The following is a 14660-nucleotide window of genomic DNA, read 5'->3' as shown; positions in this document are numbered from 1 at the left end:
TTAACACAGGAAGCAATTTTTGCTGCTAAATCTAGCATCATTTTTCAGGGGGAAAGTCTCTTCTGTTTCATATTACCTCCTTCCTAATATTCCAGCACCGGAATTATTTCAATTTTCCACTGTAAACCAGCACTGCACAGTGCAAGGAGTGGTGATATAAAGGTTAGTGTGGGTAGAGGAAACAAAGGCATATTTGCTTTATTTTTCTTTCGTAATTACTATACTACCAGCATTATTATACATTTCAAAAATGACTGCAGCAGTTTTTATTGATCCAATACTTGCCGCTGTGGGAAAACCAAAGCTGTGACGTCATGCTTTCAATCCCCTGGAAAGGTGAGGCGGGTGGCAGCTGAGCTGAAACAGAGAGTCCTGATCTGGGCAGCTGGAAATCAATCCATTGTGATGCGCACCTGCAAGTGCAGGAGGCACTCCTTAATCCAGAGAGCACCTGTCTGTGGTGACGCCTCTCCCTGTGCCTCATGCTGGGGCTTTGATGTGACACAGCGTACATGCTCCGCACATCCCCTTGGTCTAGCCTGACCCATCATCTCCTGTACCTGCGCTGAGGGGACGCTTCACAGGGGACACACAGCACCTGTCTGTGGTGACGCCTCTCCCTGTGCCTCATGCTGGGGCTTTGATGTGACACAGCCTACATGCTCCGCACATCCCCTTGGTCTAGCCTGACCCATCATCTCCTGGACCTGCGCTGAGGGGACGCTTCACAGGGGCTATAGTGACCCCGACAAAATAAATCATATAAATCATAATGATTGAGCACTGAGAAGACCTGCAGCACCAAACACAACATTATTTATTTTGTGGTAATTTCAGCTGGTAATTTAACTAATGCATGGTGTAGAATGTCCAAATGCAGCCAACTGCAGGGCTGTTGAAAGAAAGAAAGAAAGAAAGAAAGAAAGAAAGAAAGAAAGAAAGAAAGAAAGAAAGAAAGAAAGTATTATTTCCCTCCCACACTTCCCACAATTGACTGTCCCAGAAAAACTGGCAGTCCTACTGGGAGAGGGACACACAGCCCCACTGGCTGCCCAATATGTAGTAGCCTGTCACAATCTGAGGGACACAAAGAAAGAAAGAAAGAAAGAAAGAAAGAAAGAAAGATTGACGTCTGGGATGGAGCTCATTTCTATGTATTAGCCTGAATGAAGTTTTGGGAGTTTCTATGGAAACGTACTCCTGTGCACTTCTAGGGTAGGAACTCAACACCACAGTGGCAGAAAAGCAAACTGTTAATCAGCAGCAATGCCAACAGCCTTCCCTTGAATTGCTCATAGGAAGTTATTTTAGACTAGAAGAGGCCCATTGTCACTTTCTCTCTCCTGAAAGTAAATGGGGTTTGTTTGCTTGTTTTTCTTGGCCAGCAGACATGTGATAGCATTAACTGTGGAAATGGTATTCAGGCCAAGAGCTCTCTCTCTCCCTCCCGCTCTCTCGCTCTCTCCACCTCTCTCTCTCTCTCTCTCTCTCACACATACATTGCTGATGACACAGCACTGTCTACATATTTTGAAGCTGTCCAGGTAGGAGCTGAGTATCAATGTGGTGTCTCTGGTTTAAGAAACCAAGATTGGGTAGATAGACCTTTTCTGGTAGTTCTCATCTATCACTGGTTTTGTTGCCAGTAATTCAGAGAATTTGGAAGTCCTTGCATATTATTTCCTGTCACCATTCTTAGGCAATCTCAGGAATTCCTATAAAGAAAAACATTAGGCTACATTCTCAAAGCTTTTTACTCCAATTTGTCATCAGCTCTTGTTTTCAGAAAAGAGAAACACCCTCAATAAAATTACCCAACCAGGCATAAACAAGGGAGACTTTTAATTCAGAGGCCTGGATGAAGTGTTACATTGTTTCTTATTTGTTTTTAATGTTTAATTGATGTTCTTTCCGTTCCGAAAACAATACATTAATGACGATTTGTAGTAAACAGATTTGAGAAGCTCTATGTTTCTTGTCTTCAAGCATCATTGTGAAAACTGGAATGCAGTGCAGTAGATGCGGGCTGGGGAGGTGCACTAATTCAAGCACCATTGTGAAAACTGGAATGCAGTGCAGTAGATGCAGGCTGGGGAGATGCACTAATTCAAACACCATTGTGAAAACTGGAATGCAGTGCAGTAGATGTGGGCTGGGGAGGTGCACTAATTCAAACACCATTGTGAAAACTGGAATGCAGTGCAGTAGATGCAGGCTGGGGAGATGCACTAATTCTTCTCTCGTCAGTGCGTTTTTCCATTTTGCATGAAGAATCAGCGGGTGCTTTTATCTTGTTCTCTGTGTATCAGGTGTGGCCCCATCTCCTAGCTTGTCACCAGTGCAGAAGATCACAGGCTGAGACCTGTCTAAAACACACAGTCAGCTGGGGGAGGGGGGTCACAGAGCAGGCTCGGAGGGCTTCATTGTCTATGAATGTACCATAGCGAACCCAGGTGTTGTAAGCCTCACTTACTATCATGCTAAAAGGGTGCTACCAAAGCCCCAGTGAATGTAACAATGTAAAGTGTTGCCACCACTTGTAATGGAGTGTGCATTTGCGCAGGAAATGATTGTGTAGATTTACTACAACAGCCAGCTCTCCCTGTTACATAACCATGATGAACTATCACTTTTGTCTGCTACAGTATTGGCAAAATATTGTAGTTCTCTCGAGTAGAAAATCTTCAATGAGTCCTATGAGATAAGTGACAGTACTATTGTATAGTTTTTATGTGGGTAGTGTAAATGGAGTGTGTGACCACAAGCACTCTTTACATCTTCCAGTTACTCTGTTTATAGAGAATGGAGCCTTTGTTTTCATGAGCGCCTACTTTCAAAAAGGATTCTACCTATTGCACAATTACAACGAAGTACAACTTGTACAAATGATACAGGCAGTAAATATGCCTAAGCTTAGTTAACACACCTGCAGATCCTCCAGTCACTCCATTGTAAAATAATAATTATAAATGAGATAATGTTTGACTTTAATGAAACCGTTCCAGTAACTTCAGTAAACAAATTCACATGCGCCAACCCTCCCCTAATATCAAATTGGAACTGCAAATTGCAACGATAAAATAAATATTCAGTCTTAAGAAACCCGTTATGCAAAACTAGCAACCTTGCTAATTGTATAAAAGCATGTAGGAGAGACAGGTGCAGCATTATATAAAAGAATACAGAACCACCTCGCAATCATAAGAAATTAAAAAGTAAATGAAATCGTTCAACAATACAACAAATGAACATGTAGTTACCATGGCATCAAAAGCCGATCAGTACCTCCACTGTTTGTTTTCAAACGCACTTTCCCTTCACAAAGGCATGTTAAACATTCAGAAATGTTGGGAAGTTGGCTCTTTTGAGCAAAAACATATGATTACCTTTTTTTCCAACACTTTCTGGACAATGACAGTAAACTGCACCAATATATCAGCGTATATCTGATCCATTATTTTTCCTCAGTATTTCTTTGACCAGATTGATGAGTAGAAAGTCTGTGGTACAGGCTGAGATACAGTACAAAGCACAGCACGTGTGTAAGTGTGTAGTTCATCCAGTGTGTGCAGGTTTAGGAATACAATGTCCTGAACGTGGGTAATTAGATAATAATCTGGGGACCAGCTTGTTTCTGATTTATGGACTTAGGGGAGATGCAGATGTAATTTACTATTGACTGGGGATTTAATCACATCATGACTGTTACCTTTGCATGTAATGATCTGCAGCCTGTGGGCAGGACTGTATCAGCTCTCTGTGTCTCAACAGTATAGAGTGACTCCTGCACCACTCCTCTCCACTCCAGACTCGCTGCCTTTCAAACCCCCGCAGGCTTTGGCAGTGAATTAAACAGCCGGTGCTTTTCAAAGACGCACAGTTTTGTTTCTCTCTCCCTCGTACTTGATCTTCAGGACAATCACCTCTTCAGGAGACACCTGGAGAGGCTGAATGAGCCATGCCTTTCATTGCAGGAGAGAGAAGTGCCTGATGAGCCATGCCTTTCATTGCAGGAGAGAGAAGTGCCTGGTGTTTGCTTAAGGAATTCTTCTTTACCGAAGGATTGCAGACTCTGTTTTGATAAAGCCTACCGTACATTTGTTTATTTTGTTGCTTTTGTTTTTACTTTCTCATAGCTTTAGACATCAACACTCACTGTACACATGACAACCAATAATAAAGTAACATTGTAAAGCACCTCTCACAGTGTGTGTTAAAAGGTGTCCTATAACTGCAGGTTGTATGTCCTTTATGCAGGGGTTCGTTTGGAATGCTGGTTTCTTGCCTTATTGCTGGTGTTGGTAGCTTCATGCCAACCTCTGCCCAGCCATGTTTTAACATAATCTTCAGGTTTGAACAATAGCCAGTGGTGGACCGACTAATCTAAGTAACAGGAGCAACAACCGTTAGTTTTTTTGGCGTTTTGACATTTGGGTTGTGAAAAAACAAGTAATTTTCTTACACATAGACGTCGCATCTTAAAATACATCATTACAGAACACTTTAGTCATTCAATTCCTGTAACAGGAAAGTGTTTTTATTGTACATGTTGAGTATGAGTTTCTTTTTGCAACATAGTTTTTCATACGGTTCATTATTTGCAAACTGTATAATTCTCGCCTGTCAGACAAAAAAAAATACCAGATCTGTGATCTGGCACAAATTAACCCTGCCTTTATGTAGTTCTCTCGTTTTCAAAAGGTAAATCAAATGGGTACATTTTCATTCAACATTTTATGCAAACAAAACTCTCCAAAATAGTGCGATGCTTTCACCCTGTGTGCACAGTGTTGACACAAAAAGCTTAACCTGAGTTTATTTAGAGTTCTAGCTCAGAGATCTCTTAATCTTGATAACACAGGACCCAACCAGGGTAGATATTAACCAAGCACATCATGGATACACTGCATTCAAAAGTTGCACGACGGGACACCAGTGAAACTTCTACCTACAGCATTAAACGCCTATACCCATATTGACCAGTGACGCTACATGTAATACAGTAACTGACCCGGCTGTCCCTAGCTGACCCCTGAGCTGGGGTCAAGGTGCACTTCCTGTTTATTTACAGCAGTCTCCTGGTGAGGACTCCTATGACCTCCCTCTGGTCCCTTGCCTCAAGCACTTTATTGTTTAGTTTAGTTTTAATTGCAGGTAGCAGCCAAGGGCCTTTAAAACCGGATCAGGTGTGCACAATTCTAGCAGTCTTGTAAGGGAAGGGTCTGTATACAACACACCTGGACTATTCTTCTCATTTTTGACAGTAATTATAAAAGGTGATTTTTGCCCTGACAAAAGCACAAGCCATCAGTTAATAAGGGATTTTAGATTGAGGAAGGAGGTTTTTTTGTTTTTTTTCCCCACAGAAATGGATCTGGAATTCCATTGTAGGGTTCATTTTCTTTATAACTAAACGGTTATTTTCTCTTGAGTAAAATCAATATATATATATATATATATATATATATATATATATATATACTGTATATATATAATGTGCTTTGCCTCATCCTATCCCGAAAAAATCAAAATCCAAAGAAACTGCCAGGTTATGGACTCCCACGATGGGCCTCAGTACAAGGGGTACAGTGTACTGCAGTAAACACCAGCCACACCTGAGCCCATTCACTTCTCTGCCAGATTCCTCATTCACACCATTCCTGCTTGTCTCCTGTGAACAAACAGCATCTCTCTTTCTTGAGGATGAGGTCATCATCCTCCTTCTAAGAAACAAAGCCTGCTACTGACGAGCTGTCACAGGTCAGTGCCCGAGGCAGCATTTTTACTAATTCAAACAAAGGCAACACTTGTCACTCTTCATTAGCGGAGGCACTTAAGATAACCTACAGTGTTGAATTCTAGCGGCGCTCAAGTGAATCTGCGATGGGGCTTTACAGGAATCGGTCCCCAGTCTCCTAATGATGATACGCATCGAGAGGTCACCTGCAATGAAGACACAGGCCTGGAGGTGCTGTGAATGAAGAGCCAGCAGCGGGGAGCCTGCAGCGAGGCAGAAGGAAACTCTACACAGTGGAGGTAGTTTAAAGGCAGGCTGCAGACCAGGCTTGGCAGGAGTGCAATCACAGTATTACTAAGCTTGCTCTGCAACCTGTTATTCACGGTCATTTCCGGCTTCAGCATACAAGTATCATGCATGGGTTCCGCCCACGTTTGAAAATGAATTACCACGGAAATGGGACAATGAATTACCATGAAAATGGAAAAGGCAATTCCTAAATCTTCAACAGCACAGCTTCTTCAGAGGTTGTGCTGCTGGATCCCCTGGCCCCTAGAAGTCTATCTTCCCCTGAGCAGCAGAGGGCGCTGCAGATCTGTAATCGCCCAAACAAAGGGGACAAGGGGCTGCAAACTCTCAATCACCCCACTTCAAAAAAGGGAAGAATAAAGTTTTGAAGTTTGGAGTGTTCGGATAACGCAAGGCTGAGCAACACAGGAGCAGCGGAAGGAAAGGACTCAGCAGAAATGGTCTTAATCAAATTTCCTCTCCTATTCTCTTCTTCTCTGTCACTCAAATGGATCTCTGCTGCTGCACTAGAGCCAAGCAAGGTTAACAGTCTGTCTCCACAGCACACCCTTAACATACCCAAGCTGAGCACTCTGTCTGCAGAGCACACCCTTAACATACCCAAGCTGAGCACTCTGTCTGCAGAGCACACCCTTAACATACCCAAGCTGAGCACTCTGTCTGCAGAGCACACCGTTAACATACCCAAGCTGAGCACTCTGTCTGCAGAGCACACCCTTAACATATCCAGCTCCAGAACATAAGAACATAAGAAAGTTTACAAACACGAGGAGGCCATTTGGCCCAACTTGCTCATTTGGTTGTGAGTAGCTTATTGATCCCAGAATCTCATCAAGCAGCTTCTTGAAGGATCCCAGGGTGTCAGCTTCAACAACATTACTGGGGAGTTGGTTCCAGACCCTCACACTTCTCTGTGTAAAAAAGTGCCTCCTATTTTCTGTTCTGAATGCCCCTTTATCTAATCTCCATTTGTGACCCTTGGTCCTTCTTTCTTTTTTCAGATCGAAAAAGTCCCCTGGGTCGACATTGTCAATACCTTTTAGAATTTTGAATGCTTGAATCAGATCACCATGTAGTCTTCTTCGTTCAAGACTGAATAGATTCAATTCTTTTAGCCTGTCTGCATATGACACGTTACTCTGGTGTAGCCTGTGGTAACCGCAAGGGGCAACCGTCGATGTAACGCATTCCCCCCCTGTGTGTCTCTAATAACTGTGTATTTACACAGTAGTAAATACATGTGTACTTACACAATTACAATGTTATTATACATAGTCACAATGTACTTAACGTGTCTCACTTCACAGGATTAAACCTGCAGAACACTGATATAACCTATCTCACTTCACAGGATTAAACCTGCAGAACACTGACATAACCTGCCTCACTTCATATGGAACCCACAAAACCGTATAATTGGGAAGAAGCAATTCAATCTTTGAATAATGTGGATGATATAAAGCAACAGGTTCCTTCCTTCCTAACGTTCTGCAGGACTCCTGACTCCTGACTCATCATGCCCATGGGAGAAGGAATTTAAACAGGTGGCCTCGCAGCCCTCGCTCCCTCAGCCTGTGACCCTGTGGGCTCCTGACTCAGTCCAGAGCAATGAGGGAGGCTCAGAGCTGAGAGCCCAATTCCTCAAGACGAGGAGCGGAGATGACAGCAAGGCCGTGGGACGGCGAGTGAAGAAGATGATGGAGGAGAAAAAGAATGCCATGAAAAGAAGAAGAACACAGAAAATTATACAACACAGGACATATCCTCGCCTGGGCCTCTCCCTACTTCTCAGGGGCACAGCAGAGAAAGGAAAAAGGAGTCCTGGGAACAGCGTGGACATGAGAACGAGAGCAGGGAGATGTGTCATACACTTTGAAATATGCTTCAGTGTGATCAGAGATCCTAGTTCAAATGGAACTGTTCTTTCAGGTGAGGCTCTCCTGTCCTCAGGGCCTCGTTATTCAGCATGGCACTGTGTGGCCTCATGTGTCAGATGCAGAGATAGATGGATATTTATATCTCAATTCCGGGATGTGAGAAGGAGTGGCAGGCAGCTAGAGTGTCAGTACTGCCCTCCCCATCCTGAGATCCACACAGAGGGTGCATTGAATCCCAGAGGCAGACCTTTACAACCTACGAGAAGCATTCCTGTGACACGGCATCACAGCCAGACCATCACAACTGTAGATGAGATCCAAGCTGACAAGGGCTGTACGCCCACCAGCCCTGGGAGTCACTGTTCAAACAGCTCTGCTCAAACAGCTTTAACTCACATGGTTTTTTTCTTTCTTTTTAAGCTTTTAAAGTTCTGTATGCATTTATTTGTTCTTGGTTGTCGCTAAAGAAGCCAAAATCCACCAAAAACTTGTAAAATTAGTTTTACAAGTTGATAGTGAATCAACTTCATTATCGATGTTAATGATGGAAATTACTGACAAAGTATGAAGTGTCGCTAACTGCACTGAAAAACATTGCAGTAACACAGTAAAAACACACGTGGTCGTGTAGTTACAATTTAACAACGTGCTTAATTACAAAATTAATAATGTTACCATATTTTGTAATTCTGCTGTATTTAGTATGCTTACTTAATCACAATGTAATTAGATTGGCACAGATTGTTCTAAAACAAAGCAGATCTATCTATGAGAAATATCTGTCTATCTATCTATCTATCTATCTATAATAATATATATTTTTTATATAGTGCCTTTCATAGTGGACCACCATCACAAAGCGCTTTACAGAGGTAGGCTGTGAACTTACAATAGGACATTGATTTAACATCTCATCCGCAGGATGGAGCACAAGGAGGTTAAGTGACTTGCTCAGGGTCACACAATGAGTCAGTGGCTGAGGTGGGATTTGAACCGGGGACCTTCTGGTTACAAGCCCTGGACTTTAACCAGTCGAGATCTACAGAAGAGGGATTAGTTATGTTAAGAATGAATGAGATCAGATATTAAACACTAGAACAAATACAGATTAACAGCAATGCAAATGTAAAATATACACTCATCCATGTAATACACAGGTGCATATTATATGTAAGACATGAAATGACATCCAGTATGAGATCAAAATGAAACGTTCCCTGATACAGATCCAGCAGGTAAACTCTTTAGAGGCCTGTGACCCAGTGTTAATGAATATACTGTGTTTCTAGACACTTTCTTTTAGTTTTTTTTTTGGGGGGGGGGTTGGTTAAACATCTCTTTGAAATGTTCCTTTTACTTGGTAACAGCAGAGAGGTTCTGTACTGTGAGACGCACTGATTCCAGTCAGGAGATGCTGAAGGATACAGTCCAGGAGTCACACTTTCACTTGATGTGTCTGTGCAGCATTGGATTGCATTGTTACTAGTACTCTTTGATGGATTAAGGACAATTCAGATTTCAGATAGAACTTTCATTATTATTACAGTCCCAGGGTCAAGCAAGCACACATGATACTGTAGCATTAAAAACATATACAGAATATAGAGATATAGATAGATGTATAGATATAGATATATAGGTTTGAAAAGAGGTATAACTGCAGTGTACACAAATGAAAAAAAATGAATGACATTTTTTTTTTAAGCTACGTAGAAAGAAAAATAAATAAATATTCATTCTTTATGCTACAATTCTACGAAATATCCTGAATATGAAAGGATGATAAGACATTAGAGGATATTTACAGTAGGCTGTATATAATTGTAAAAACAAATAGCATTAATCTTGGTTGATGCTTGTGGACAAAGGGGCCTGCAGGTGTACCAGTCGAGCTCCCCAAAGCCAGTGGAAACTCAACACTGCCTGCTCTGAATGGGGCTCCAGCTGCCCAGCGGGGCCATCCAGCCCAGCGTGCTGCCACACTGCCAATTACCACGCCCTGCCATTAGGCAGTGTGCAGGGAGACAAGGCCACTCAGTCAAGGTGAGAGCGAGAGAGGCGCGCAGGTGTGGAGAAACGCCATTCCAATGCGGAAACAAACAAGGGAACTGATCCTCCTATTCAGCATGTGTTATAGGACTGCAGTGGACTTGTAATCATGGCATTAACACTGACTCTCGAGGCACAGTGTGTGTGTGTGTGTGTGTGTGTGTGTGTGTGTGACACCATGCACCTAGCAGGGGCGAGGCGGGCAGTTACTGCTATTATCCTCCTAAGCAGGTGAGCAGGGGATTACCCCTGCAATTAAAACCACACTCCTCCCCTAGAGCCAAAAGAAGGCCCTCAGCACCCGACCCTCATAATTAACCTGGCAGCTTCTCTGCCCATGCAGCATCTACTTTACTGTGATGCTGTGACACATGCCTGTTTTAATGGGGCTTTTGTTATACTGTCCAGCTACTGTCCAGCTGGCTCAAGTAACAGACCTACTCACTCATTCAGTGCATTTAATCGCTTTATTTACAAGAGGCAAAGGTGCAAACATCCAACTGCGGGCTCCCAGGTCATTAAAAAATGGTACAGTCATTTAAAACAGACATACAGGCAGGTTAGACTCTAAAGGGGGGACAGAAATATACAATGCACGATTAGTGTACACTACATCAAGTAACAGATGCAGCTCAAATATGACTTTTGTACAGTAATACACCACCCTCCAACAAGCCAGGTGTAGCCACAGCAAATAACGCAATCCCCAGTAGACGAGCATGTCCTCTCCAAGTGGCTCAAACTGTAAGCATGTCTCATGTCTCAAGGCACCAGACCCTCTTTGAGAAGCTGTATTTACTGCACCGAAGGGGAAGGATTCAATCACTACAGAACCCGCATTCCATGCCTGTTCTAAGAGACACTCAGTCAATCCAGAGACACTGCATGTATTTGTATTAAATGAAGGTCTTGCACACTGCAAGTTTGCATTCCTATGTCTGCGAGTTTAATTGAACAGCGCTTTAAAACATTCAAATAGCACAGGACACAAAGCAACGCAGTATTGAATGACTGACTTTGCTCCCAGAGAAAGAGCTGACTAACTCCTAATATACTCACAGCCAGCCAGAAGCTCGTTACCAGCTCATTAGAATAATTACAGACAGGACGAGAGTAAGAAGCTGCAAGGTCAAGAACATAAAGGAGCTCCTCCTGCCAACCAGGGAGTAATATGAAACATCTCGGGAGAAACAATATGCAGACGCGTCCCTTGTGTCCTGCATTCTCATTTCTGATTGTGAGTGTAACACAGAGAAGGCTGAGCATGAACCGGTGACCCTGCACAATGCCAGTGAGTGTCTTAACCACTGTGCAAAACAGCTCCTCTGCATTTCTGCTTATAGAGCTTTTAATCTCATCTCGCTGACTGGGGACAGAATCTGTGCAGCAGTGTGGAGTAGTGGTTAGGGCTCTAGACTCCCCAGTGGGGGACACTGCTGTTGTACCCTTGAGCAAGGTACTTTACTTAGATTGCTCCAGTAAAAACCCAACTGTATAAATGGGTAATTGTATGTAAAATAATGTGATATCTGTATAATGTGAAATAATGTATAATGTGATATCTTGTAACAATTGTAAGTCGCCCTGGATAAGGGTGTCTGCTAAGAAATTAATAATAAAAATAATAATAATCTGCAACGGCAGTGTAACACACAACAGCCCGTTAGATCAGCTTCACGTGGAGTAGATGCATTTCTGTCCTGGGTGGTCATATGGTCAGTGCAATGAGAAAAAATAAATAGAGCAGTGTCTGTTTGTGAGTGAATGACTGCTAACCACTTGGAATGGTGAGAGAGACAAATAAACATACAGCAAATTCAAACCAACAGAGAGATATATATATTTATTTTTCTATAGCGCCTTTAATAGTGGACTACCATCACAAAGTGCTTTACAGAGGTAGGCTGTGAACTGTGCATTATATGCAGAGTTACTTACAATAGGACATTGATTTAACATCTCATCCGCAGGACGGAACACAAGGAGGTTAAGTGACTTGCTCAGGGTCACACAGTGAGTCAGTCAGTGGCAGAAGTGGGATTTAAAATGGTGACCTCCTGGTTACAAGCCCTGGACTTTAACCACTGGACCACACTGCCTCTATTATCTAATACAAAAATAATTATTGTTCTTCATTTGTCTGTTTCATATAAAGCATCCATTTAAAAAAAAGGGTATCAGATCCTGCAATGCTATTGTGTGATCTGATTGCATGTGCACATAAGAGAAAGTACTATGGACATTGCTGACTGTCTCTCTCTGAATCAGATTAGGCTGTAATATGGAAAGCTGACATGGAAATACAGCCTATTAGGTGAGGGTGAGACAGAAAGCTAATTGAAGCTCCACTTGGAGTGAGATTTGCATAGTTAGAGACTGAGTGAGCCACTCATTTTTTATAACAAACACTGTTGTTTCCTTACTTAACCAAAAAGGGGAGGGCAGGTGGGGTGGGAAAGGCAAGCCACAATACCAGATTAAAAAAAAAAATCCTGTACATCACTATATCACGTGACAGCCTGTGCCCAATTGGTTGAAGTTTCCGTAGAGGAACAGTTAAATTTGTAATTTGGGTTATGCGAGGCTGTCTGTGGGCCACCACACAACCACAAGACAGGGTTGAGAGCAGTCACAGTAGAGTGAGTCTGAGAGAGAGAGAGAGAGAGAGAGAGAGAGAGAGAGAGAGAGAGAGAGAGAGAGAGAGAGAGAGAGAGAGAGAGAGAGAGAGAAAGGGGGGTCCATGTGTTGGATGATCTCGGAGCAAATCACCCGGATTGCAGAAACCACAACGACGTTTTGCTCAAGTGTTTTATTTCTCATCGACAAGGGTAAGCATTGCAAAACCACAGTACTGTCCACCAGCTTTACATTTCTCCATTGCAGAGTCCAGGCTTGAGGAGATGAGTTTTGCATGGGTGTTTTTTAACTAGGGTGGGGGGCAGTGTTGGGGGGTGATAACCAAACAATAACCATACAGGATGCTCACTTTTTTTATTTTTTGTCTTTGCAGACAACAGGACGCGTGGATCAGACTTATATATAAAAATTGTTTTTTTTAAAAAGTAAAAAGAGGGTTTGAAAGGAGGCAATGGCTTCGAACAGCATCTTCGAGTCTTTTTCGTCGTTCCAGCCGTGCTTCGTGAGGGGTAAGTCCTGTGAAACTTCCTTATTCCAACGATGGCTCAGCCAGGAGGTCCTGGGGGTCTGGGGCTCTGCAAGTTCAGCCAGGAAGTCCTGGGGGTGTGCAAGCTCAGCCAGGAGGTCCTGAGGGTCTGGGGCTCTGCATGCTCAGGCAGGAGGTCCTGAGGGTCTGGGGTTCTGCAAGCTCAGCCAGGAGGTCTTGGGGGTCTGGGGCTCTGCAAGCTCAGCCAGGAGGTCCTGGGGGTCTGGGGCTCTGCAAGCTCAGCCAGGAGGTCCTGGGGATCTGGGGCTCTGCAAGCTCAGCCAGGAGGTCCTGGGGATCTGGGGCTCTGCAAGCTCAGCCAGGAGGTCCTGGGGATCTGGGGCTTTGCAAGCTCAGCCACGAGGTCCTGGGGGTCTGGGGTTCTGCAAGCTCAGTCAGGAGGTCCTGGGGATCTGGGGTTCTGCAAGCTCAGCCAGGAGGTCCTGGGGGTCTGGGGCTCTGCTTGCTTAGCCAGCATTTTAGCGGATTTAGCGGATTTTGTGGTCTTGGTAAGAGCTCATCTTAACTTCACATTGCTCCAGTGCGAGGTGACCTTAAGAAACTGGTCATTTAGGAAGAAGGCATGTCTACCTAACTTTGTTAGAGTTTCACCTGTGCAGAGTTTATGATTGAGTGTTTGAGGTTGTGGATGAGGACCTAAAGGAATAGCAGGCACTTGAGAGGAGTTATTTTGTGCCGTACAATTGAGATTCTAAACTTTCACTTGATAACCAATAAGGATAACACTACAGGTTATTACGTCAGTCTTAAATAGGGGGTGGCGCCTAACAGGTTACAGCACACAAGCACATCCCCATTGTTAACATTATGGAAAGTGTATTTAGTGCAGAGGTTTGAATGTACTTGCAGTCACATTCATGTTGCGAAGACGATTACAGTACCATATAAACTGATGAACTTTAGTCTAGCATTGCACATCTCCAGACTAGGTATTGTGAATCTGTTGGGTTTAGTTTGGGTCACCCTGTCCCTGTAAAACAGGAGTTCATAGCTCACCTAAATTCAGAGTTCCTCTGGGACGATGCAATGCACTGCACCAGAGAGATTGGTTCTTCTCATGTTAAAAGTAGCGTACAAATGTGTTGGTCTCTAACTATGGACTTTGTTTACTGTTTTTATTTTTTCTTGGGAAGTGTCATTACATTTGTCTCATTATTGGCAACACTTACCTGACATTAAATCCATTACTAGAAAACAGAAAGGGTGTATACAACACCTGGTGCTTCCCAATCAAAGCATTACACCCCCAGGTTTTCTTATAGTCTGGGACAGGTGATTCATCCTTTGTGCTTTCTATGGGACCCTTGTTGTGTTGTTTCTATACAGAACCATCATTCAATATGGAACAACAGAGGGTTCTGCATACTAGAATCTAAATAGAACCATTTTATCCAACAGAACCGTAATTCATGGTTCCAAAGTTTCTGCTTAATGAACTGTACCTCTTTATACTAACCCTCATTGTCACAGAGCCCCCATCTCTTCACCATGCCTCTCTTTACCT

At 43.2% G+C, this 14660-nt stretch overlaps 1 protein-coding gene across 4 annotated transcripts in view; it reads left to right on the top strand.

Annotated features, from left to right (window-relative positions):
• Positions 1–12606: 12606 nt before the first annotated feature.
• The window catches only part of LOC117407217 (runt-related transcription factor 1-like), a 71904-nt gene continuing 69850 nt past the window's right edge, over positions 12607–14660 (top strand). For 2 of the 4 annotated variants that reach the window (XM_059029438.1, XM_059029433.1), the window contains exons 1-2: positions 12607–12800; positions 12983–13118. In XM_059029438.1, the coding sequence (XP_058885421.1) occupies positions 13061–13118 (58 nt within the window). In that variant the 5' untranslated portion in view covers positions 12607–12800; positions 12983–13060. Of the gene's footprint in view, positions 12801–12875; positions 13119–14660 lie in introns of those variants that run through there. The other 2 variants (XM_059029436.1, XM_059029434.1) reach the window with 2 other exon arrangements.

This window comes from Acipenser ruthenus, chromosome 8 (genome assembly GCF_902713425.1).
Source record: "Acipenser ruthenus chromosome 8, fAciRut3.2 maternal haplotype, whole genome shotgun sequence".
Lineage (NCBI taxonomy): Eukaryota > Metazoa > Chordata > Actinopteri > Acipenseriformes > Acipenseridae > Acipenser > Acipenser ruthenus.
Note: the sequence above shows the minus strand (reverse complement) of the source record. Positions and strands in the feature narration are given on the sequence as shown.